Here is a 27,732-nt window from a genome sequence, read left to right on the forward strand (position 1 = left end):
GTTATAACAAAATGGGATATAACAAACTAATGGACATAACAAAGCAATCGTAATTCCCCTTGCTTGCTAATAGTGAAGAAATGGACATTGGCTATAACAAACTAATGGTTATAACAAAATAATTACGACCACTCCCTCAACTTTGTTATAACGAGGTTTTACTGTATTATGCAATGGTAGTGAAAGGCGTGGAAAAACTATTCAATATTCTAATCGAAAATATTCGGGCAAAACCACTATTCCCTTTGAATTCGCTTCGAACTCAAATTCCACTATTCGCACAAGACTAATCATTTCTTTACTTCCCCTTGTATTGGAAATTATTATAAGCCATTAGCAAAATGTCCTGTGTATAGTTTAAAAGCATAATCCACACCAGGCTCTCACATTTACCTTCGTCAAAAATACCAATAAAGGGGCTATGCAATGATTTTCGGACTTTGACCAGTTAACTGCGGGAATTAGTCCGTGTCACCTATTCACGATTTTCATTGTGTGTTTTTCAAAACTACTTTCACGGGGCTTTGTATTTAGACCACCAGGTGCTGTGAATATCCGATTCGCTTGAAAAGGCTGGCGAACGAATCTGCTGCCACGACTTTCTGCTCCAGCTGCTAGGTGCCGTCGATTTCACCGGGGTCGCCAATACAGTAAAACCTCAATAATTCGGATCTCACGGGACCGGCAAAAATGTCAGAATTATACGAAGGTCGAAATATTGAATGGGCAAAGAAAACTGCACGGAAAGGTTTCCCTCTGACATACTTTTATTTTGAGAAGAAATCTGTTATTGCCGCTTGCTTTCTGGACGACATTTGGGCGGCGACTACAACCTCTCCTAGCGCAGTCAGGTGCTCTGCCGCACTCACACTGTCAGAGGCGTAGCAAAATTCCTCGAGCACAACGAGAGCTTCCTTGGTTTCTCTCACAATGTGATGGGACGGGGTGGCGGCTACTCACACAGACAGTCTTCACATTCGTCCGAAGCATGTCTGTCGTCACACAGGGCAGCCCTGATGTTCTCATCGTCACTCGGCTGACTGGCCACAACAGCACCGTCATCAATCACAAGGCAGTCAGCAAGTTGCACTGGGACAGGAAGGAGACTTCGTCTTCAGCGACATCTGGGGTCTCCGCCGCCTGGCAGACTTCGGGAGTCATTGTGCTTAAAACAATGTGCAATAATCTCAGCGGGTACAGCACGGATACGTGCAGCAAAACGTACAGATACAGGGTGATTTCAGATAAGATCGACCAAAGGGTGGCTGGTCGACATTTTTAAATCAACTGATGTTTTTATATGACATTGTCTAGTGTCTGGTATAAACGAATCCACACTTAGTTTTGACCAGAAACAAAATTTGGAGACAAGAAAAATCGTAAGGCAGGGAGAGGTGGACAGTTGCAATAACGCGCACTGATGGAGGGGGCAAGTTTGAAAGTGAATAATTAAAACAATAAAATTAGGAGAATTTTAAAACTTTTTACAAACAAACTATGGGTACAACTTGCTTGTAATATAAAGTAATAATATTTATTAAAAATTTATTTAGTTTTCTAAAAATTACCAAACATGCCTGCTCGAACGACAAATGGCAAACTTTGGAAATCTGTATCTCATGAAATAATTTAATCATTATTACATAACTTGCAGACATTATTTTACTAATATATGGCTATTATTGAAAAAATAAATAAGGTATCTGAGTGACACAATAGTTACAATATATTTAGGCAAACATGGGAAAAAAATCAAACAAAGAAAAATTCCAATGCGAATAAAAAAAAAAAACACCACCTTCGATTTTTTTAAAATTTGGGTACCCTGTTATACTCTATTTCGGCATTCATTTCTATTAAAAACATGTTGCATCATTGCACTGTGAAAGAAGAAACAACTCCCCAAAGTAGGGTCCTTTTTCAAAGCCTACACTTAGCAGTGTCCTATACAAGAAGTGACTCTGAGTTCCAGTTTCATGAAACTTGCACAAATCTTTTCTATACATTTATTCAGATGAGGTCATTGATAAAAAGAGTGATCGGTCACACAGTAAAAGGGAGGAGAAACTATATACAGCATTTTACATAAGCGTACAAAGTGGTATCATATTAGAGACTAATGATTTGAGAAAAGACGATGCAGTGTCAAGTTGTACACTCCGGTATATTTTACATCTAGAGTAAAATAAATAACTTTACTTCCTCACACAAAAACAAAGATATAATAGTAAGATATTTAGGTTGGCTGTGTATTTACGATTACAAACAATTTCAGGTGACGGATGCCATAGTGCCTAACTGGAGCAGCTTCGATGCTCTCGGTGTATGAATGAATCGTGGCAAGCCGATATATTTTATCCTGCTCGAGGATAACATTTTGGGATTTTTTTTATAGTGATCAGATAAAAATTATTAGTAACCACCAACAAAAACAGTAGGTTAAATACCCCGTTAAGAAAAATGTGATAAATAAGATGTCCCTGCATTCAAAATGAGCAGTCCTTGGGAAATCAAATTCGGCACTTTACGCTAAGGTTTTCCTCGCTGTACCCATTTAATAAAGTTGCTTCCAAGCAGATCCGACTGTCCGTGCTACATATACGTCACAGGTCCCTTCTGTTGATGACTTGCTGAGCCGCCACGCGTGCCAAGACTGAATGCCAGGGAAGGTGCGCACCGTCAGCCACTCTTCTTTTTTTTGTTCACGATACCGAACAATCTCATTTTCGTCCAGATATACAAGATGCACGCCTTTCAGTTTCTTTGATAGAACGCTCACCATTGTCCTGGCCGTCTGAATTGCGCTTACTGAACGTTCTCTCAGGTTGTTCAGCGTGGCCTGGTGCTTCACGAGTCCGCCAACTCCGTCACATGCATTTTTCCCATGTCCAGATGCAGAAAATAACCACTGGGCTTGTGGGCAATTGTCCTTTGCAAATTGGTGAAGCTGGTAGCGATTCTTGAAATGACTGGCGGCGCCGTCACTTACGTACGTCACGTACGAGTATACCGCAACATTGTCTTCAACCCACTCCTTCACTTTTTCTAGAGCCAAGCAAGCGTGATCGGCGTCGTGACACAGGTCCTCACTGATGATGGCAAAGCTGTTTGTAGATTTTCTTGTCGTCACTACACACGTAAATATCGAAACTTTTTTTTTTTTCCAGTGATATGCTTGCACTTCGTCAGGAAGCACGATGGTCCAGTTTTCAGCAAAGTCAAAATGAAAGACAATGCTCCCGCGTTGCATGCACTGTTTTTCATCGTAGATCGCTTTACCTTGCGTTTGCCGGATATGGTTGTGAAGTACCCAACTTCCAACCGTCACTTGGATGACTTTTAGGAAAGTCTCAGGTTCCAAAGTTTTTTTCACAAGGTCGCCGGACTCCCATGTTGCAAGCACAATCTCTTCATCCTCCGGGATATCAAGTTCCTGGAGTGTAAGAAACTGGCCTTTTGGGCAGTGATCACAGTCTCCTTGAAGGCACAGTTCTGTTGCTGGGTCGCACAGAAATGCCGAGTTCATTTCACCAGTGTTGAATGTTGAGCCTGTAACGTTCTCTAGAGCGGCAATACAAAGATAATAATTGGTGCAGCGCACACAAACGCACACTTCCTGGTGTGGAATACATTGGACCCATCTAGGGCGCAACGAATAAAATTTCGTTAGCCCAACGCCGGAATCGGGATGCTTGTCTTTGTATATACGGAAGGCCTCTCGTATTGAGCGTGTCATGAAGCGCTTTGGCACAAACGTTTTCTCTCCGTTGAGCATGACAGAGATGACGTCCTTCTGGTTGGGACTTTGGCGCGAACATTGTAGCTCGTCTTTCGTGAAGTACTCTAGGGCAGCAGACAGGTTCTCAGGGCTCACCTTGCACCTCGTGTAAGGATCCGGCTCATACCACACGCCATGCTTTTCCTTGAGTTTTCGGGATTTACTGATGAGGTACATTGAGGCCTGTGGAATCATCTTTTGAACCTCATTCTTCGTCAGTGTTGACGGCAGGAGTGTAAACAGTTGACAACGTTCCCGGAGAGAGGTGGCGGATTGCAAAGGCCTGCCGAAAGTTGTCCACCCACTCAGTGCATGTGGAGCATGTTGGTTCGGACGACCCCGATGGTGCGTCCCTGTCGTACGCAATACGTAGCCTTGAGCGTATATTCTTGACAGCAACCTGCTCCAGTTCTGTCTGCTTTCTCTTGACATAGGCAGGCCTGTCCCGACTTCTTACGACGCTTGGTTGTCTCAGCGGCGACACATCTGTAGGTAGTATGCTGCGATTTAGATCTTCAATTGCTTCTTCAGCTGGCACAAATATGTCAGGGCACTGCTCTGAGCTTCGCATCGAGATCTCCTTAGTGATGTGCATGAAGCAATGGTAGCACAGGTAGTCCGTCATACTTACTTTGTTGGAACAGTCAGGCGGAAGAATTTGCTTCAACGAGTTTAGGTCCAACTCGCCAACACTTCGAAAATTCCGCTGCTTTGGTATAGTCTTTTTGTGTTTGCAAAAGTAATCTGCACAAAACACTCGTTCGGAGCTCCAGGACGTCTTCATAATGTATACATAAATAATAGAAATTAAACCCCAACTGATGGCATATAATTGCCAAGTGAAAGAACTACTGGGTGCACAAGTGACAAGTCCGAGGCTGAGGAGCTCACTCACTGCAAACATACATTTGAAAAGAGAGGTCACAACTGAGGCTGTCGGCAAAGCTTGATCCACGTCAAAGGAAGAAAGAGGGAAAGTCTCCAGACAAAAAATTGTGGTCAGCGGCCTTCGAAAAAGACTTTCCGGAATCGCACTGTCGTCCATCCACGCGCTGATATGAAAGCACCCGAGCTTCTACCACGTGGTTCATGACACAGCCTGAGCAATGTCGGCGACCGGTTCGCGAGGGGTTGGCGGTGGGGTTACGTTGATGGTCACTCGGATTAGCCCTTGCTGTACTGAGCTACCGCCTGCAGTGCCTTATCGCCGGCTGGTGTCAACAACGAGAACACACACACCCTGTCTACACCAAAACTACAAGCGTTCACCGCACACACGTCGCCGCCGCTTTTAAGCTTTTGTGAAATTGCTTTCTTTTGCCGCGGAGAACCGCCTTATCTTAACTACGCGCCTGAAATCCTTCCAGGCGGGCATACACAATATCAAGCGTTTCGAGAAATGCCCGTGGAGTAGAACTATGGGAAAATTCGGAGCCCGCGATGTCGATATCGTCGCCGTTGTGTTAGTACGCCGTCGCGTACTGCAGTCCCCCGTTGGGGGGGGGGGGGGGGGGGGGGGCGGTCTTACTACGATAACATGGCGACAGCGTTTACACTCTATGTATTTACGCGAGGCTCGAGTATTTGGGGATAATGCTGCCGGTTGGTGTGCCCCTTTGTGCCTGATATTAGCGCCCGTGACGCCAGCGAGTGAGATGGCGACCGGCATGACTGCTCAGTAAACAGGCGTCGGCGGCCATGTTTTGCTAGTTGAAGCGAACCCCCTTGTCCTTGACAGCGAGCGGGGAAATGCGAAAAAAAGATTGTATCGGCCGTTTTGCCAGAACTAGCGACGAGTGTCGTCTGCGGTTTCCGGCAACTATTTTGCCATAATCGTGAGCTTAGCGAGGAAATGATTTTTGCTAGCCACAGAACACTACCACGCAGAAAGGGAATGCTTGAACATGTTTTTGTTCTGGATATATATCAGGGATATATATGAGAGAGAGAGAGAGAGAGAGAGATGAAGGTAGAGCGGAAGAGGGAATAGCATATAGTGTCGCAGGAGAATAAAGTAAACAAAGTTCCTAGTGGCCGATGGCTGCATGATCTTTTCTCGGATCACTAGTCCGTAATATGATACCTCTTTGTACACAGTAGTTTCTCCTTAATTTAAGTGTGTGAACGATTTCTTTAGTTATCATTGGCCTAATCTGAATAAAAATATATAAAAGATGTGTGTTGGTTTCATGAAACTGGAACTCAGAGTCAGTTCTTGTATAAAACACTGCTAAGTGTAGGCTTTGAAAAAGGACCCTACTTTGGGGAGTTGTATCTTCTTTCTCAAAAAAATGATGCAACATGTTTTTAATGGAAATGAATGCCGAAATAGAGTATAACAGGTTACCTAAATTTAAAAAAAAATCGAGGGTGGTGTTTTTTTTTTATTTGCATCGGAATTTTTCTTTGTTTGATTTTTTTTCCATGTTTGACTAAATATATCCTAACTATTGTATCACACAGATACCTTAGTTATTTTTTAAATATTAGCTATATATTAGTAGAATAATATCTGCAAATTATATCATAATGATTAAATTATTTCATGAGATACAGACCTCCAAAGTTTGCCATTTGTCGTTCGAGCAGGCATGTTTGTCAATTTTTAGAAAAATAAATAAATTTTAAATAAATATGATTACTTTATATTACAAGCAAGCTATACCTATAGTTTGCGCCTAAAACGTATTAGAGTTCTCCTAATGTTATCGCTTTAGTTATTCACTCTCAAACGGGCCCCCTCCATCAGTGCCCGTTAATGCAACTGTCCACCACCTCATGCCTTACGATTTTTCCTGTTCCCAAGTATTTTTTCTAGTCAAAACTAAGTTTGGATTCGTTCATACCAGACACTAGACAATAACATATAAAAACATCAGTTGATTTGAAAATGTCGACTAGCCATCCTTTGGTCGATCTTATCTGAAATCACCCTACAGCAAAATGTCGATCGTGCTGAGGAGCGAATGTCTGCACTGACGGCCCACTGCAGCAAATGCCTCTTCTAGTTTCGGGCCTTCCGCAACCTCTTTCTTTTCGCCTTGAACTTCTCGCTCTCGAAAGCCCGTAGGATCTCGGCCTCATTTTTTACGTACGTGGCCAAAGTGCTTCTCTTGTTGTCATACCTTTCCATCATTTGTTGCCGAGAGACGCCGTCTTTCAAGGCCCTCAATATTTCCACTTTTGTTGCTAAATCCTTGACCTGGTATTTCTGCCACTTTGCTGGCAGCGCCGCCATGGAGGTTGCTGCAGTTGCTGCACGTGATGACGATGTCGACGACGTGCCAGGAGCGTGCAAACCAGTGCGCCGAACGCACGGCCTTCCAGAGCAAAAGCCAAAACTGGCAGGAAACACGGAGAACTCAATTACTCAATTTCTAAGTGAGTGTTAAAAATAAAGGAAATAAACGGTTTCTCTCGACCTGCACCACCTGACGGTATAACAGGTTTAGTCCAATTTAAAATGAAAAAATGAGGGCCGTAAATGGCCACAAGTTTATTTAGTTCTTAAAGCCATTTAAAAAGAAAAACAGGAAGGCAGCTCAACCTTGGCATTGGAACGAACTTGGAAAAATTATGCTGGCATTTATATTTATTTGTGTTTAGTTTTTTGTTTTTTTTTCCCTTTGGTATTAAGTTAGTAATTGTTCCGCTTGGTCTTGCCTCTAGTCTTTGGTATTCTTGATGACGAGGAAATTTTCTTGTTCTTGTTTAGAATTTTCATACTGGAATATATTAGAATATATAAGAAAGACACGGAGAGCTGGAAGAAATGGTTAAAACCGGAAGAACCACATGTCCATCTCAGATGGATAGCAGTCATACCCTTTGGAACGGGCGGTAGCTTGTGCCACCTGCCGAATTTATTGGAATTAACCATAGTGCGCCCAACTGCCTCCGAATTAATAAGTGTTTGGTGCGATTGACTAAAACACATGTTTGACGGGACCGGATCGGCAGTTAAACTTATCCGAATTTCCGAATTAGCGGGCGTTGATTTAGGAGGGGACACTACCCAGAAAAAGAAATTTCTGCTAAAAAAGTTGATTTTGAAAAATGCTATATTTATATCCACCAACATCTAGAGAGTATTCTCGGAAAGTTTCATTAGTTTACACTGCATAGTTCATTCTTTATAAATTATTTTCGGTCCATTCATGCTAAAGAAAGGTAGGGGTTGGAGCACTTTGAACACATTTTTCTCTGTTCCACTTTTTGGTATAAATTTCACTTTGGGAAAAAGGAAAAACTCACTCATTGCTTTTCTTAACTGGAATTTTATGGGCAATGCAACTGTGGAATTGTTTTTTGACTTTGTAGATGTCTTTTATAAAAGGTTCAAATTTTGTCGACAACATAAAAGGCAAAAAATTTATTTCATTTTTCACTGCAATGTTAGCATAAAATAAATTACTTTTAGAAAATTTTATTTTCACAGTTGCACTCTCCAGGCATTTTGCTGCAGATCTAGTAAAGAAAAACGTTAGGTATTACATTATATTTCAAACAATAGTTTTCCTAAACAAAGTCGGTGTGTTCCTGATAAAAACAACTATAATTTATTTTACTATTCATGTACACGGATGAAACTTTGCACTGCATTCTGCCTCACAACTGCCAGTATATACTGTAAATTTCATTCGTATTACGCCGAAGGCTCAGAAGTTGACCTTCCTGGGTAGTGCCCCTCCTTAATGAGGTTTTACTGTAAAACGAATGACAGAATCTGTTCTTTGGGCTCGTGCCAGTTTTCATTTTAAAAACTAACAGATCGAAGGTGACCTGAGATGTGGAGGAACAATTCACAGATCGTTCGTCGAGACAACGTGCCGGCACACAAAACCTTGTCAGTCATGTCGCTCCTGGCTCTGCGTGGCATCACCGTGTTGAAGCATCGCCATACTCGCCCGACTTGGCCCCATCCAACTTCATCCTCTTTCCCAAGATCAAGTCTTGGTTAAAAAGGAACGAGGTTTGACTCTGTTGATGCTGCGAAGGCAAAAGGTTGGGGGGCTCGTGAAGGGCTTATCACTCGATGACCTACAGCACTGCTTTCAGCAGTGCGAGGTTCTCATGGAATGGTGTAGGGACAGATGAGGGGAGTACATAGAATGAGACAATGTTGGCATTGTGTCATTTTTTAAACTTATTTATCAGACGATTCTTCTTGTTCAATAGCCACACCTTGTATAAAAAATATTACCTACGAGCTGCAAATTTTTTCAATGGTAGAGTCATTGCACTGCTCCTTGGAACGCCCGTTCACACAGTTGCGTCTGTTTAGGACCGAGCTCTCGTGATCTCCTATGACAAGAGCACACACTGGCGCCATTTATGAGGTGATCTTGGAACTGCATTTCACTAGTGAGGATTTCGCGGTATTCGCGAGATCGAGTGTGCATACTGTTTATGAGACAGGGTCGCTTATAACATTGTCGAAAGTTTTTCAGCGCAAAGAAAGAAAGAACGGCACATGAAAGGAGTAGGAAATGACAAAAAACTGAAAGCGTTCCACAGCTACCCAACAGATGGCACCAATCTGTTCTCTCGTCGTAAAATTTTTTTAAAAGAATAAAAAAAGAAGTTGTGTGCCTGTGAACCAGTTTTAATTTTTTTTTTTGCGTAACTCTTGATGCAACCGAAGTACCGTGTGCAGGACATCGTGCCTTGAGCATTCTTTTATGGTTCTATGTGAATAGTGATTTCGGCGTAATATCTTATAATCAAAGTTTCTCCATGTCTATCACTACTGCACCATGCTTTCACAAAAGCGCAGATAAACTCGAGGAGGTCGTTTCCTAGCTTCCACATGTCAGTTTCTAAGCCAAATTCATTTTAATCCAACCATATTTATGAATTGTAGCTTCAAAAAGTCCAATGCCTACATTGGGACAGCAAGTGAATGACACATTTGACATAGAATTAAACCTAGAGATGCCCAGCTATACCTGATCACCTAGAAGTTTTATAAATCTTACTGTGTGCGAATATCCTTTCTGAGATATAAAATTTTGGAAAAGTGCTGTAAACCTTAACATCCAATCCTGTGTGGGCCAAAATATTGGCCTGCAATATCTGTAAAAAAGAAAAAAGTGGACTTGCCCCATTGAGTGTGCTTCTTGCCGAGCACCGGTGCACTGCAGAAAAGCAGAACCCGCAAAACCGAGCTCCACAGGTGTTGCGTCGCCGCAGTGTACCAGTGCTCGGCAAGAAGCACACTCAACGGGACTAACCCACCAGAACCGACACTTCCAAAATATGAATATCGCAGTCCATTTTGAAGCGAATTACAATTAGAATATCTGCACTACACTCTTCCGCAACTCCACAGCTAACGACGGATCCAGATCTGATCCGAGAAGTGGTGCGCTTCCACTTCGTCCGTCAGCCGTATGGCAAGCAACTTCCACAACACGCTCCGCCAGAACTGGTGCGCTTCGGCCAAGGTGGCGAATGGTCCGAGAAACTTGAGGCGTCTTGGAGGTTTCGCAAGAACAAGGTTAGTCGTGGTCACATTTAACCCCCTTTTTTTTTTCTTTTTGTGACTGAGGTATAACTTTCATTGATTGATTAATTTTAAAGTTGAAATTGCCTTCATTTACCGTTAAAAATGATTCACCAGCTTCGGCAACTTCTCTTTTAAGAAGTAGACAGCTTGGTCCTTTGTATAAAGTCAGTACTATGCAGTCTGGGGTGCCAGTGTAAGGCAATATATAATATTTTCTACTAGAATAAGCAAATAGTGGTCACAGGGCATAATCATCATAACTAATCACATGACATGATCATGTGATACCACCGATGAGGCACTGTCTGTCACTTAACCATGTGACATGGCACACAACGTAGCATACACGTCGTATAGTTGCACGACCTAAGTTGTGGCACAAATGACATGATTGTTCTATGCCCCTGTTTCACAGCTCTTCGTGAAGCTTTTGACATGTAAACCAGCCTATCTTAATGCAAAACGTGTTTTGTCGGCCTATGTTCATGGAGATCTGTAACATTTTTCTATGACGGCCGGCTGTAATGAAAAACCGAGAAAAGCATTACACACACAGGGAACCATGTAAAAAGAGTTCAAGCCTCTGGCAGGACTTGAACTCACCACTTAGAGATTGTGAGTCAAGTGCTTTGCCGACTGAGCTATCCAGGGTCGATAGTTGCCAGCTCGTAAAAGCGAACTCATTGGTGCAGCATGCAACGGCATAGTCACTTGCTTTGCAACCTTTCCCGTCGGGCTGCATCATCTCACGGTATGTCTGAAATGGGAGTGAACCTTCAGTAGGTGGTGCCGTTCAGGCGCCCTTTTCTTCCCCTGTGACCGTGGCTCCCATGAAGCAGACGGCTGCAGAATGTGTGCATGCTTATCAGGAACGTAAGAAACGGCAGCAGCATTGGGAGGAGCCTTCACCCGCGCGGAGTGGCTGTTATACGTCACTCTGTGACGTATACACAAACTCATGTTTACAAACAAACCGGAGCACCCGGAGCACCCCTAGCGGACGCCACTGGCGCCGCGCATGCGCGATGGGGGTGTGGGCAAGAAGCTCGCCATCGCCCATAAGCAAACCATTGAAATGCGATGTTGTCGGCGTCGGTGTGAGTCCCCGCGCTCTTTTTTGCATTAGAATTGTTGATTCTACGTCCTCCTAGCGATGTCTGACTACTTGAGCGGCGTCAGCGAAATTAACGAGGCTCGTTACACCACAAAACTTCGCGTGAATAATCTGACATGCGGCGATTCGTTCCGCGTGGACGCTTCGGAATGTACGCTAAAGCCTGATTCACATGATGAGATTTCGCTCGCAATTTTCAGTAGCGACGTCGCTCAGATTGCAAAAGCGTGAACCGTAGCTGAGACAGTCGACGTCGATACTGAAAATCGCAAGCAGAATCTAACCAAGTGAATCAGGCATAACGAGTCGGTGATGGCCACTGGTAACAATGATCAACATCTCCTTGTATCTGCTGTTCACGTCGAGCCTGCTTACCAACCTTCCAACTTAAAGGGGCACTGACACCCCAAAGGTCGTATTTATTTTTATTGTCTAAAACGATGCAAGTTGCAGCCATAGACACGCAAAAAAAAAACCACATCGCGAAAAAAAATTTTCCCGCGCGCACGCGCGCCTTTTTATTTTTGGCGTTTGATTTTCCCGCCTCTCGCCTCCTCGCTTCTTTTGATCGGTGACGTCAAAAATCAGGAAATTTAGAAGCTTTGTAGGCGGCATCTTTATAACATTTAATGACGGCAATCCTAAAACATGTTTTTTAACGCAATTGCGAACGCACTACGGCCCTTCTTTTTGAAATACCAAAAATCGGGAGTTCGTTGTGGTGCCGTCTCCTGGATTTGTATCCTCCAACGGAAAACAGGCGACACCGCTCAAAACCGGTCCGCCGCAACGCCGGCGCTAGCCGGCGCTCGCTCCTATCCTCCTCGCTTTGGGTCGCCATGGCAACAGCAGGGAGTGGTGACAGGGAAGTGGACTCTCAGGTCTCCGGAATTTTTGACGTCAAGGCACCGGCGCCGATCGCGCGGGAACTTCGAATTCGGCATTTGGAAATTGTTTTTTTACTTCACAAATACTGAATTCCCAAATTTCAAATTTTGAGGGTAATGTCCCGGCATCGTTTTCAACCGTTTCGGATAATAAAAAAAAATATGATTTTGATGTGTCAGTGCCCCTTTAAGTCTTTTGAGGCCTGCACTTCTTATCGCAAGTACCGAGCCCACGTTTGGTCTATGGGCCGGCGTCGTCTAAGAGAGCAGACGACAAGCAGAAACGTTTGAAAGAGCAGACGACAGTTCGAACAATCAGGCCGCCGTTCGAACTTGAGGACGCACTGAACGTAGTCCGCAGGTGGTCCGCACTACTTGGCGGTTTTCGGGCGTCCATGTTGGAACAAAACAAATAAGTCTGATGACCACAACTATCCGTGAATTCAACCCAAAGTGCTTCCCGCCCAAACAATCGTGGTCCGACGGCGTCTGGTTTTCCCTTCTCACAGCACATATCCACGTTCTCGGACGAACCGAGCGCTTGAAAACTAACCTTCAAACCTTTGTCGACCCTTTTGGTACAGCGCCAGTCGCAGCATTTTGTTGAGAAGGCAGGTTTTTGTCTGGTTTCTTACAAAACAATGCAGGAATACACGTCTCAGATGGGCACTTCCGCCCACAGCCCCGGACCGGAAGTGCGTCCGACGCGCCACCACTGCGCCATGACATAACAGAGATGAGTTTGTTTATAGAAGCCACTACGTGACGTGTAAATACCAACTTTGTAGCGCGCGATTTAAAACTGATGAAATAGCCACAAACTAAAATCAGTCTCGCGCCATAAATATTGCTGTAAAAGATTTTGTTTTTGGCGGAAAAATTGTTTTGTGACATGCCTGTCCTAATTAGGCTGTTTAAAAATACACTTTTTTTTCTTTGCAGTTACTCTTTAAGGCAGGCGATCCTTTTAGATGCCCACGAGACTCGAGAACCAGTCTGCCTTTTTTAGCGCTCCAGGACATTTTGCAACGCCCATTCTCCCGTTCTTTTTTGTTTCAGGTTTTGTCCGTGCAGTCTGTGGTCATGCCATTTTACGACAATGAGTCCATTGTCGTGGTTGAGACGGGCCTCGTAAGTCTGCCATTAATTATTACGACCCTTTTTATGTGCCACTGTATTCACTCGCAGGACGAGAACGGCGGGGCGTCTTTCTCAGCCTCTCGGCTTCCAGCATACGCTCTTTGATTTCTATCGTGCTTTGGCTACACGTGCACGCTCGACTCTCGCGTGACGCCAATGCATTATCAACTGAAAGACCTCCCTGTCGTTCTTGTTATTTTAGTGATTAGTGTTACTGCCATTATATTAGTGATGCCTGAAGTGTTCTACTTCAATACATTTTCCCTACTTCGTGGTTGCATTCTTGAACGGCCTTAGGTATTTTGATTTTTGTTGTAGTACTACTACTTTTTGATACTGTTTTGTTTTAACCTTTGCACCTCATGAAGCTTTTCATTTTTTCCAGTATGGAGTATCCTACTCTATCATCGCACTGCCATAAGGCTAAATGATGGTCTGTTGTATGTCTGGCATAACATGCTTCAGAGTGCACCTACTGAATAATGATTGTGCCACTCATGCAGCCAAACAATAATAATTTTAATCATCAAGTGATTATTATTTTTAGCGCATTACTCTCTAGAGCTTGTCCTCTCATTCAGGTGTGGTTCATCAGATGCTCCATATATGTGCGAATGCGAATATTCAAATTTTCTAATAGTAGTTTTGAATAATACGCTATTCAATATTCGCTTCAAGAAGAACTGCGAAATTCATACTCTCCGATGCGTCGATCGCAGCGAGTTAGCCCCTTTGAGTGTGCTTCTCACCGAGCACCTGTGCACCGCGGGAAAGCAATACCTGCAGAGCTTGCGGGCATCGCCAATATTGCTTCCTTGCAGTGCACGGGTGCTCAGTAAGAAGCGCACTCAACGGGGCTGACCTGCCACGATTATGCCAGACTCTCAAACTATGTTAGTAAATATAGCTGCATTAAAATTAACTGCACTTACAAGTGGACAGTGAAAGGTTAGGAACAGCATTCACGGGTTCAGCTGAAGTTTCCTTTAAACATGGAGCATGGTAGTGAAATGTTTGGAAAACCTATTCAATATTCGATTTGAAAATATTTGACCAAAACCACTATTTACTGCAAATTCGCTTCGACCTCAAACTGCACTATTTGCTCATGACTCACGACTACTCATATGAATATGGAGTATTGGAGGCTGGCTTGTAGTATCACCCTAGTTTGGTCGTGCCAAGATGTACCAGCGTCTTAGGCAGCTGTCGTTTTTTGTTTCCCTGCTACGAGAATAGAGTAATCAAGATTGGATCTTTGGGTGTACAGCTACGCAAGACACAAATGGCAGAGTCATTTGGTAAGTGGGTCGTCAACTTTTCTGGTGGTACCCGGTCTTTATTTATTAATTTCGTTACCCTTAGGACCAGGGCCATCACTGAGGGGGGCAAATTATCAAATATTCGCCGCAATAAAGAGACAGTATTGAGAAAACTCGAGTAATTGTTTGCAGCTCATTACAACAATAAGGGGTAATCATGGCATTTCTAAAACCGCTAATATCAGCAATTGCAGACACAGGTGTGGGGAAGTGATTCCAATTCAAAGTGGTGGGATATAAAAGAGCCATAAAATGTTTTAATGCTGTAAGACGGAATGCCAGCTTTGTTTCTATGGTTGTTGCGTGCTGTTGGGACAGTGTTGGTGTTTTCGTGGGAGAATTGTAGTAAACAAGCACAAGCGTCATGTTTTTCTTCGTAGGGGAAGTTTGGATAATGGCCAGCTAATTTTCGTAGGTGCTTACCTCGGAACATTGTCAATCGCTGTCTGCTAACACGTGAAAACGGCTGAAACTAAATGAACACTAGTTATCTGATGTTCGTCACACTCCCGAACCGATCTCGACAGCCAGCTTTGCTACGCCGGCGCCACTGCGACACACCGAGGAGACCTCAATAGTTTTGCCACGTGCAACAACCTTGCCGTGGGTTCGCCGAACCAGAGTGCGACACGCACGCAGGAAACGCTTGGTGAGATCGGTGTGTCGTGACTGTTACGTGTGGTGTACGGCAAATTTTTTGATGCTTGATCCAGACAAAACAAAACTACTGACTATGTCACGAAAACGTGAGATTTTATTTTACCCTTGCATTCTTCGGTCCGCTACTATCACACGTGTCACCATGATTTGTGACCTAGAAATCTATTTCGACACCAAGCTTTCTTTCTTTGGTCCTGTTACACAAATTGTTGCCTCTTCTGTACGAATGTTTGGTTTACTTTCTCGCATGCCATTTGACTTTAGGAATTATTTTTGCATTGTACGTCTATTTTCCTGCCTTATACGAACAAAACTTGAGTTCAGTAGTGTAGCATGGAACTTGGTGACCCCCTTTGAGTGTCACGAATTGAGACTGTACAAAAACGTTTTATTCATAATATATACTGTAGGTATTTCAACAGATGCTATTATGACCACGTCTACCTACTCAAAATTCTCCATTGACAAAATCTCTCCACTTGCCGACTCACCCGTGATATTCTCCTTCTATGCAAAGTACTTCATGGTCACTTTGATGCTGACCTTATAAGTTCTGTACGTTTTCATACACCCGCTCACTTTTGTAGACACCACTCTCTATTTTATCCTTTTCTTCAAGAAAAAATATTATCATTAATTCGCATGCAACTGTCATTTAACAATTTAGTCTCCCCATACTTGGACATTTTTGATGAAATGATCTCCTTCAAGCGTAAACTAGCTTGTGAACTCTATGTTTAAGATCATTCTGATGATATGTGGAGCGCAAGTTGGTCTGCTTTTTTTTTTTTCAGTGGTGTTGTGACAACAGAATGCCGAGCTCTAATTGGTTCTGGTTGAAGGATAGTGGGTAGACCTCAAAGCAAGCTGCCTTGAGGTCTACCCACTACCGTTCAATCAGAGCTAATCAGAGCTCGGCATTCTGCCATCACCACAATTACCGCAGAAAAAGCAGACGAACTTGCACTCCACATAGAGCAGTGGTTCTGAAATGAAGGTCCACGGACCCCTTTGGGGTCCGCAAAGGCATTCTAGGGGTCCGCGAAGCTTGATCCGCGGACCCCAAAGAGGTCCACGGACCCCTTTGGGGTCCGCGAAGGCATTCTAGGGGTCCGCGAAGCCCAGCCTCATCAGTCAAGCCCGGCAATAGAAGTTGTCTTTACTCAGATTGACAAGAAACGTTCCAATTTTCAGGCAAGTTTTCTCGTGTATGTGTCAATAAGAGAAGTCTACTTCACACTAGCCCTTAGTCATACATTTATTAAATCACTTTCATAATTAACCTATACCTTTCCCTTCCGCTCACCATGAACGGGATCCTTCATCGTATCTGCCGATCTACAAGAGGTCCGTGAAACATCAATGGTTGAGAACCACTGATATAGACCATTCTCTTTTTTGTGGGATTTTATGTTAGCATGAATTGTTTTTTGTCTTTAATTTTCTAAGGAGCATGAACGTTTTCTAGTGTGATTGCTTTGTGCTATTTATTTTTGACTTTCCCGCGATGAGTTCGACCTTTTTCATTTTCTACCATCTGTGAAAGTGTATGAATTGTATCTCTTAAATTTTATATCCTCTGCTACCACATCAAAACTGCGAGGTTGTTCTGGGGCACGAAGAAAATAAAGAATTATTATTATAGTACGGCGGGAAAGACAGTCTGTGCAACAGAAGACACTCGCGTCGCCAGGTTTCACGGCGAGTCATTCTTTTTCGCAGCCTATCCGGAATAAGCCTGTCGCACGAGGGTGAGACGATACCTGCCAAGACATCTTGGGAGGAGCGCCGCGTCTTCCACACGACCTCGGCCTCCCTCAGGGCCAAGGGGGTCAAGTGTCTGCTCATTCGAGCCTTGGCGTCTTCGTCGAGGGTTTGTCATCCGCTTTCTTTCTTCCGTTTTATTGTGCAGTTTTTTTGTTCTGTTTTATTCTTCTCAAGTTTTGCTACAAATAGTTTGAAACCTCAAGATTTCGAGGAACCCTCCGTATCTCTGCAGCACCAACTATCCTAGTCTGTTATTGTTTGGGCACGCGCTCCGAGCGGCTGTTGTACACAAAAGCTGCGTCGGCATTTGGCGCAAACTCCGCTCTGTTCGAATGGAGAACAATGCGTCTTGGTTCGGCGAGGACTCGGTTCCATTTCCACGCTTCGTGCCCAATGAATGGATGGACGGACGGAAGCCAACGGCTGCAGCCTTTATAAACGGGCAGTAGCTTGCGCCACCTAGCGTAGAAACTAAAAAAAACAAAAAGTATGATTCCTCCCCTCGCCCTTCTAAATCAGTTTGTTTCGTCTCTGCGCTTTCGAAACTATCACCAAGCAGTGTGGGATATCGCCAGGATGACCTTTGGAGCATTGGGCAAAAAAACTAAAAAAACATCACCCCCCAGCGAGGGAGTCAGCAATTTTCGTCTAGTCAAACCGTAGTTGGCGTTATCCCAACACCCGTCCCCCTGGGAGACGGGCCTGAGGCTTTGGGATGGAGCCACGCGGGAGGGACTCACAACTTTACTCCGTTCCTCCCATCCCCAGTTGTGCCAGTTAGTTTTACTTCGCTCAATTTTCTCTAGATAACTTCCTTCAATCTTCTAACCTCCTCCTCCGTTCTTCCACACCAAAAATCTTTGTGTATCGAAGAAATGGCGACCGTCAGTGTTGCTCGACAAAGTTTTGAAAGGGGTCCGTTTACACCTGAGGTGCGCTTCCCGGCTTCAGCGCCGACACTTTAAAGAGACGCAGGGGCCTACAGGCCCCTTAAACAATAATTCAATAATCTTTATTTTCACGTGTCCATAAACGGCTAATGGCTTTCTGTGTGGTAGTCTATGCGGCGAATAAATAATAACTCTAAAAGGAGCAAAGGTATCCGCCGTAAAATCCCAAAAATCGCCCCACTATTTTTTATGTGATTTGCTGTTTTCCTTTTAAGCTATAGTGGGATATAAGCAAACACTGCCAACTGGGAAGTACATTCATTTTTGCTTCATTGCTCCTTACCGCAACAACATATTTGGCAGGGACGCACAATCAAAAAATAGCATTTCTTCAACTTTTCTTGATTGGACCGCAAAAGTTAGTCCCCCTTATTTTTTAATCCCGAAACACAATTTTTTTTTAGGTTTCTTTTCTTTTTTATTTATAAGTCACAAACAACATGTATTGTAAGTGCTACGCTCAGAAAGTGCACATTTATTTACATCGATTCAAAGCTTTATATCCAGGCTGTTCGTAGCATGTTTTTAAAAGATTTTCTTGTTTTCTCAGAATTAATTTTTTTTGCCACAACGCAGGTTTTCTCACTATCTTTTGATCTAGAACTTTGACCTGAATACTTTTTTTTCAGGATTTAATACCTCATAAATTAGAGTGCCACAGGACTACTATTTTTGAAAAAATGTTAGCAACAAAATTTTATCATTTGCAAAGGCTTTAGGCTCATTTCTAATAATCAGAAAAAGAAAATTCAATTCGTAATAACTTCTTTATAAAATTATAGTAAAATTACAACGATAGTTTTGTTGCACTCACTGCCGTTTCTAGAACATGCTGACATACTTTGTGCCATGTTTTTCAATAGGGCCAATTTAAAAAAAAGTTGGGCAGCAACATTTGTGATAAAGTCTTGATTTTCCTGTAAACTATGATACATTAAAAAAACAACAATTTTACGTTCGTGCTTAGCCCAAGAACTGAACGGTAGATGTGGAAAGTTTAATATTGACTAGATCGGAAACGACAGAAAAACAGTCAAGACCAGGGTCTCCCCTCGGCCCACTCCAGGTCGTCGTGGTGGGCGAGCGCTACAAGAGGTCCCTGCGGACCAGACGGCTGGAGGTGCCCTCCGCGCTGTCCTCCTTTTTCGGGCCGCCCCCGACCCTCCTCAACGTCCCCCTGACGGAAGGGGCGGCCTTCTACAACCTGACGCTCTCAGGGTTCAGGCATCTCTGGCAGGCGTACGACGTGACTCTCGCTTCCAAGGTCTGCCGTGCCGGCACGAAGGGTGAGCCCGATCGGATTGCACGACGTCTTGGTCCTCTCGCTTTTCCTCTCGAGGGGGGACTTTGGTCTCGAAGATTTTTTCGAGATTTCTCACCTAATCTATGCGGAGAGCAAGTCGTCTGCTTCTTGAGCAAGAGTTGCGGTGACGTCGGAGCGATGCCGAGCTCTGATTAGCTTCGATTGAAAGGATAGTGGATAGGCCTCAATGCTATAGATGCCTTGAGGTCTACCCACTTTTTTTTTTCAATCGGCCAACTAGAGTTTGGTGTTCTGGTATCATCGCAGCACCTGTGCAAGAAGCAGACAAACTCGCGCTGCACATAGACATTTGCAAGCATGGTTCCCTATGAGTGCAAGTGCGTGCAGCTTGCTCGTGAACGTAGCTTTGGCAAGCTCGAAATTGCACGTGCCTGTCCGCACGAGCAGGGTCATGGGGGCAGCCGTTGGCCTTGCTTGCAATCGTCTATGCTATATTCTCACATCTACTGAAATTTTTGGTGCCAAGGACTAACAAGCTTGTTGCTTTCCAGTCTATTGAAAGTCTCGACTTTGTCACAAATATTCCTGCCCTAACTTTTTTTACGATTCCGCCGTCATAAAGCATGGCGCAAAGTATATTGGTGTGTTCTACAAACAGTAGGGAGTGCAACGAAAACCATTCTTATAATTTTAGCTTCATTCTAAAAAAAGTTATCATAAGTTGAAATTGTTGTGCTGATAATTAGAAATGAGTCATTAAAGTCTTTGCGAATTATAAAATTTTCTAGTTAACATTTCTGCGGAAATAGTAGTTTTGTTGAACATTCCAATTTGTGAGGTATTTAACCCCGAAAAAATGTATTCAGGTCCAAGTTCTAGGTTCAAAAATACCGCGAGCAAAACTTTGTGTTGCCAGAAGAAATGTGAATTCCGAGAAAACGAGAAAGTGTTTTTTTTAACGTGCTTGCAAACGCTGTGAAACTTTGAATCGATGTAACTATATAAACGTGCACTTTCCAAGTGAAGTATTAGAAAATATGTTGTTTGTGACTTATAAATCGAGAGAAAAAAAGTTTTTAAAGCTAGCTTTTTTTGCAATTTTCGTTTTTCAAGATCTTAATGCTGGTTCACGCACTTGCAACTGCTTATGACGGTGTTCCTTTAAACCTCTTAAGATCTCTTACAACGAGAGAAGACGCTGGCGCCGTCTCTTGGGTAGCCGTAGAAGACTGTCAGTTTCGTAGATTACCCCCCCCCTTTTTTTTTATCGCACATCATTTTCTTTTTAGCTCATAAAACTTTTGATGGCGTTATAAACAACCATTTCTGCTAGATAGCGTGTACGTTTGATCTTGTGAATAATGCAAAACCTTCACTCTAGTGAAATGCAGTTTGAGGGGACACCTCATAAATGGCGCCAGTATGTGTCCCTTGTCACAAGAGATAGTGAGAGCTCGGTCCTAAGCAAACACAAGTGTGTGTACGGGCCTTTGGGGTCATGCCCATGAACTTATCAGAGGCTCCTCCGAGTAGCAACTGCAACATTTGGGAAAATGTATAATGTATTACGGTATGTTAAAAGTATGGTAAATGTTGCACTGTATCACACTGTATTACTACCATATTGTCCGGAAAATATTGTATATATATTACTGTATTTTAGCGCGATACAGTATAGAAAATGCCGCACTGTATTGTGCTGTATTACCATATTTTCCGAAAAATACTGTAAATTTATTACTGTATTACCGTACAGTAAATGTGCAGTATCACACTGTATTATTGTATTACCATACTTTCCAGAAAATATGAACTGAACCAGAAACTGTATTGCATTAAAATACTTTATTTTCTGGAAGATATGGTAAATGTATTAGTATTACCATACCATATTTTCTGGACTGCTGTCCAGAACATACAGTGCATTCAGAGACAATAGTCCGGAAAATCTGGTAATACAGTAAAACAGGTTGGTACCAAAAAAAAAAAAAGGTTTTTCTTAGATAGTTTGAACCCGGTGCATTTTCCGCATCTGGTGCCCAGTTTGCACATAAAAATTCTCGTATGCTGCACGCCTTGAAAATGCTAGTTTTATAAGCTGATAAAAAAGCTTGTATCAAATGAAAATCAACATTAATGTACTTTGTTATTTACAAAATTTGTCCCATCTCGTCGTAATTAATGATAAAAAAAAAATCATTTTTTAGGTGTCTGCACCTAGTAGTCTGCACGGCATAGAATTTTAACTTTTAAACATGTATAATTCATGGACTGGTTCGCAGAATACGGCATCTATTTATTTTATGATGCTGCAACTCCTCACGGAAAGCCATTGCAAAAGAGAAATACAGAGTTAAAAATGCAACAAGAAAAAAACATGAACACATAAAAAGCAGTGTCTGAAAATATGTCATTGAGTGCAGCAGTACAGTTTATAGTGCAAGAAAGCATTACTAGTATATCAATTTAGAGTGAATTGCAGTCTTTTATTCTCCGAGTATTAGCTTTTGAAAACATTGTGCTTAGATCTGTATTGCTCGATTAATCTGGTGTAATTGATCCTAAACCATTTTATGGACGAAGAGATTTTTTTTTTAAATATCAATGTTACATTTACCCTGAAACAAGGGACACAAATACGTTATTCCATTTCTCATTGCCCTAGCTTCTCACGTTTGATTGTTGGCTCGTTTAAATGAGTGCAACACGGATATGCGGTTTCTGAACGCATTAAGTGTGGCAGCAATAACCAATCAAAAATGAGAAAGTCGAATTTGGAGGTCTTACATGCCGAACCAATGAAGTGCATCTGGCATGCCCAACGGAAGACCGAGGATGAATTTTGACCACCTGGGGATGTTTCGACGTGCGACCGAAATCTCCGCAACAAACCTCCGTCAGACTGCGGGCACCTCGGCCGGGATTCGAACCCGCTACCTGGGGATCCATAGACTGGCGCTTTGCCTCGGAGCAATAACTGTGCTGCCGCATTTCTCTGTCTCCGTGATTTGTTACGTAACTACGTCATTAGTACATCCTTGTACGTTGTGCCTCTTACTTACCACCTTTGTGCAGGCGAGGGGATCGTACGCTTTGTCGTGCCTTGGAGCCAGGAGGATCGGTTTTTCAGCATCAAGTATCCGCAGTACGTCGTCTTTTTTTTCTCCATCTGTACTTGTCTGTGGGTGTCGGAGATGAGTGGCGAAGGCGGTCGTTGGTTTTGAAGGCCGGCGCTTTTCGGACAACGTTTTGGAGCTCTACGGCTAGATCCCTTTACGCCATTGTCGTGCCATCTGATGAGACGAAGGTTTCATAAGCTGGGAGTGAGCCGACAGATACTGTGGGAGTCTCTCCTCATTTTCTAGGTGCCAGGACAGTGTGCTCGTCTCCGCTGCTCGAATGCCAGGTACTACATTGCTGCATTTAATAAGCTCCGAAAGTTTAGTGGTACAGCGATACAGGGTGAAGCTAGGCTTACTTGAAATAAAAAGAGCTACTCCTTGGAATATTTTGGATTAGATTTGGTGGCAGCCCCTTTATAAAGGCGGCCGCTAGCAATGGCTTGCCATAAGCCAGCATGATTGGGCCTGTAAAAACCTAGCCAAGACTAACCAAATTTTAAAAAAAAATCTTTAAATTCTAGCGTTGCCTGGCGTCACAGGAGCGCGCAGAATTTACTAAGCACTTCAAATATTGCTTTAGCAGTCTCCTTCGCCATCACAATGTCCAGTTGTGACATCTAGAGACAATGCAAACATGTAGAAATTCAAGTTCCACCAGATTTTCAAACCTTGAACGCAAAGTTTGACTGGTTCGGTGATTGAGAATGTGCCGACGCCACCTTGCGGATGACGGTAACAAACATTGGCAAACATTGGTAATCGTATTCTTAATTTTAAAATGCTCTATAATGTTTCTTTCTTATTATTTATGTAGGCAGCAGGCAACACAGCTTAGAAGTCGAACTTGGTCGAATTTTGCCAAAAGTTTGAAGGTTCAGCGAATTGGTCCAACCTCGGAATTTGGCAGAACTTTGCAGCATTCCTAGTCAAAACCATTGTCTTTGTGTCTGCATCCTTGTGCGTGTGTCTAAGCACATAATTGTGTTGTCCCCCCTGTAGACGAGAAATTTAGCCAGTGCAGTATGACTGCTAGCCTGGGGTCTTTAATGCGTGTCACACGGTAAAGATACACAACCGCACGCCAATAAGATGCTAATGTATATCGAACCGGGCAGGGGTTGTGGTCGAGAGCAGGAACCCTGGGTTCTGCAACGCGAACTTTCTCTCCACGTGTTTCAACCCAGAGCTACGGTGCGTTAGCTCGCTCGGCTACCGATCGCCCCGTTTGAGTGCGTGTGTGCCTAACGCAAATACTAATATGGCCAGCGGTACGATCCGACAGATTTCAAAAACCGCACGCCGCCTGCAGGTCCAAGTCGAGCCGAGCACAGACGGAAATGCCTCTCAAGATCCAGAATCCGTTGAGCGAGGAGGACTCTCGACGGTTTCCGTGCGTCCAACTTCATCTCTACCTGGATCCCGAATGTAACTACGTCATGACGGCACAATTCTCCTTCCAGAGGGCGTTGGGACAGGTGAGCCACACCTCCTTTTCTCCATCAATTGGATCGAGTTTAATTGAATTTAATTCACAAACTGTTTCGATCACATTGCAATGCCCGGCGGGGTTGCCAGGGGTCTCAAAAGCACCGAAGGATCCACTCTCTTGTGTTAGGTGGCACCGCCACCACAGAGACGCTCAATAGAGGGCCTAAGGTCAGAGTGGTGCCAACTGCTTAATAGGGATCACGTCGTTTATGGACGCCATTCAGAGGCAAACTTTCCCCGGCGGCCTGTTTAGCCACGGGCGTTCTTTAACCTAACTCGGGTTGTAACAAGTGGGAACCGCCGGCGATTCCCAAACGTTTCAAGGGAGGGAAAAAAAGAACATCTTTTACTAGACTCCAGTTTTGTTATTGTAGCTTTCAGGATAAAGTGTCAGTGTTGTAGCCTGTACACATGCCTCCTGTATGCAACGAGTCCTGCTCAGACTCCCAGGCTAAAACTGCCGTTCCGATACTGAATTTGATGTGCGCTGTCACATTGTGAAAAAAAGTAAACTTACGGACGCCATTTGTCAAATTACATACCTGCATTCGATTAACAATCCTGTTGATGACGTTCATTATCCACGAGTCGCGAGGCACAAGTGAATCGTTTATTTTCAGGCAGTGAAGAGATACATCACCATGGTTCCAGCATACTTGGTAGCCCTGATGCTGGCTGCACTCAGCGTGCAGCTCTGTTCCATATCCGACACGGGTACGGTTTGCCTTTGGAGTAATTACCTAAGAGTACCATATTTTCCAACCCACAAGTGTCAGCCTTTTTTTTCCGAATTTACACAACAGTCAGCTCGTATGTGTTCTTTTTTTCATGAGTGGGGGCTTTAACTCTGCAAGATGTAGGCCGTATCGACATTTACTACCGAGGAGGAACAGCAGAGCAACTGCCAATTGTCTGATCTTCAGACGGTCCGCAGACAGTCTGAGGCGCAATGGCATTGGCTCGCAGCTCCGACGACTCCGTTCGAAGAAGTATGCTCCGCGACACCGTTGTCGTAAACAAGCCATTGGCGATTTTCGCCGTTTTTGTTTCTCAGTATTGAAGGACTGTCATCAAAACTACTTATAGTGATGGAAGGTGCTTAGCGGGACACTAACCTAAGTGGTAAATTTCCACACCACCCAGTGCCCTTTTGAAGTAAAATACAAAAAGCACCCAAGTCGTGTTCGCGCCAACAGTGTCCGTACAGTTAGCACCTTTGGATAGTCGGCACCACGTTAAATTTCGACTTTAAAATATTGGTGGTCTGGAAAATATGGTACTGATCCAGGGTACAATGTCGTCTGCGTCGTCTCTTTTTTTTGCCCGTGTGGTACGTTTTCCCCAACTGACCTTTTTTCCAGGTCTGTGCTTGCCCTTTGACCGAGCTCTCAACCTGGCAAGCACCTTCGCGGCTCTCGTGCTGCTTCCTGCATTCTTTGAGTGCATACTCTGGTGAGCGGTGGGACATTGCCCGATGGCCTTGTGATGAGCGGTCGGCGAAAGGTCCGCGACTCGGCTTGTTCTCGACCTTAGGTCGCATGCGAAAGCGGAAGTGCCAAGAAACTGCCGTTCATGTCGGACTTCCAAGCTTTTTGAGGTGAAAGGTCATATGTAAACGTTGCACTGACAACAGTTTTGAGTTTGGGAACATTAGTGTCAAACCTTGGAGTCGGAAGCTGGTTAGTGAATGTCATTCTGGCCCTTCTGAACATGAGAGTAGTATTTGGGTGAAACTTCCAGGTCAAAAGTTTATTAATAAATGTTGTGTAATGATGACGTTTACTTTGTTTGGCTTAAGCTGTTAAAAGTAGCCTCATCGGAAGGACTTGGCGTGAGCTTACATTTGGCTGCTAAACATTTTTGTTCTAACTTTCAATAAAAGAAATTTAAAAAAGACTTGTCGTTTTTGTATGGGCAGCATTGTTATTACATTCCCGTTAGTTCCATAGAGACAACACAACAGGGACTTTTGAATGTCGATTGAAATCTGGGGGTATTCAACTCGAACCATTGAATTGAAAGTCGGTTAGTAAGTCTTGTTCTCACCACCCCGTCGGACAAAACGACGCAACACAGTTTCGAATGTCGATTTGAAGACGGGAGCATTTGACTCGAGTCATTAAATCGAAATTCGGCATAATCTCAGTCAAGCCAAGCAATAAAACTTTTCTTAATTGATGCTGGCTGACCCAGAAATTTCAAATAGACACAACTCGGTGCACCGAGTGAGTGGGGTTCATTATTCTCCGTTCCAGAGCTTCAAAGTTGGTCTGCATGCATCTAGGTTTACCCTCTCATCATTGCAATTGTCCAGTATCCCCCTCCCCCAATGGATGGGGTTCTCCGTCGCTTGTGCCAATCTAGAAGGGGTACCCGAAACGTCGACAGATGAGAACCAGTGGGTTAGTGAATCGCCTTCTAACGACATTGTCGAACACGGCGGCACAACACATTTTTGAACGACAATTGCGAATATATTACTACTTGACTCGAGTCGTTGAGCTACAAGTAAGATCCCGTGTATTCGAAGAATGCCGATTAAGCCCCCAAGACAGTTTTATTGTGATGGGGGAATACCGAAAGGCGTCCAAATCAAGGTAGTCCTCATTTTCTTGTGAAACGCATCTGCTTCATTTCACCCATTGTTTGCATGCTATACTGGACAAAAACCATCAAACTGACTGTATTTTTCTCGATTTTTCTAAAGCATTTGACAAGGTTAATCATAAGTTACTAATGCTTAAACTTTCTTCATTAAACCTAGATCCTAACTTGTTAACCTGGCTGGAATGCTCTCTTAGGCCCGCTTCAGACGGGGCAACTTTTCCAACAATTTTGAGGTTGCTGGCGGGTTGTTCCCTAGCTTTCCCTAGGTCGACACGAATTGCTGAGATCAGGTCCGGCTCGAACGAGCGAGCAACTCGGAGCAATTCGAAGACGTTTGAAACGGCTGCAGCCAATCAGGGACGCAATATTTTCACGTGACACCCCTGTGGTGGTGATGATGACAGCTATAAACTTGGTTCTGGCTTGAAATTGATCGTTTTTGGAAATAAACCTTTTCGGAAAGATGAGTTAGTATTCTCAACACCATTCAAAGATATAAATATATGTTCTTAGTGCGTAGCTGTGCGTCTAAATAGTGTAAGAAAAATCAAATTTCATGATGATGATGGCAAGTCGTAGCAATTCGGTTGCTGCGTTGCGTGCGGGCGGCCGGTGTTGCTGGAGTTGCGACACCAAGTTGCTGGGTGAAATTGCTCCGTCTGAAGCGGGCCTTACCAACCGCTCACAATATGTAACTCTAAATGGCATTAATTCATCCCTGACTGATGTTGTATCGGGCCTTCCCCAAGGTTCAGTTTAAGGCCCGCTTCTTTTTCTAATATACATTAATGATTTACCAAGTTGTGTTTCTTCCTCCATGCATTTATACGCAGATGACTGTGTAATTCATCGGGAAGTTCATGATGATGATGATGTACGCATTTTGCAATCTGATTTAAATAATATTACTCTTTGGTGCAAAAAATGGCGTATGGAACTAAACCCTAACAAATGCAAACTAATGCGCGTTTCCCGGCAAGGCGCACGCCCTTCAGAATATACACTAACCGACATTCAAGTTGAATCTGTAAACTCATACCGTTATCTGGCTGTTACTATATCGTCGACATTAACCTCGAAGCATCATATTGATATAATAATCGCCAACCGCATGTTAGGATACCT

General features: G+C 43.6%; 1 protein-coding gene across 1 annotated transcript in view; it reads left to right on the forward strand.

Annotated features, from left to right (window-relative positions):
• LOC8033123 (GPI inositol-deacylase) overlaps nt 1–27,732 on the forward strand; it is a 50,234-nt gene that overhangs the window by 14,194 nt on the left and 8,308 nt on the right. Inside the window, exons 10-18 of the mRNA XM_029990037.4 lie at nt 10,110–10,277; nt 13,347–13,418; nt 14,667–14,728; nt 17,132–17,282; nt 19,193–19,412; nt 22,466–22,535; nt 23,822–23,987; nt 24,621–24,714; nt 25,362–25,452. Coding sequence (XP_029845897.2) covers nt 10,110–10,277; nt 13,347–13,418; nt 14,667–14,728; nt 17,132–17,282; nt 19,193–19,412; nt 22,466–22,535; nt 23,822–23,987; nt 24,621–24,714; nt 25,362–25,452 — 1,094 coding nt within the window. The remainder of the gene's footprint in view (nt 1–10,109; nt 10,278–13,346; nt 13,419–14,666; nt 14,729–17,131; nt 17,283–19,192; nt 19,413–22,465; nt 22,536–23,821; nt 23,988–24,620; nt 24,715–25,361; nt 25,453–27,732) is intronic.

Source organism: Ixodes scapularis, unplaced genomic scaffold, assembly GCF_016920785.2.
Source record: "Ixodes scapularis isolate PalLabHiFi unplaced genomic scaffold, ASM1692078v2 PGA_scaffold6__148_contigs__length_123643588, whole genome shotgun sequence".
In the NCBI taxonomy this organism is placed as follows: domain Eukaryota; kingdom Metazoa; phylum Arthropoda; class Arachnida; order Ixodida; family Ixodidae; genus Ixodes; species Ixodes scapularis.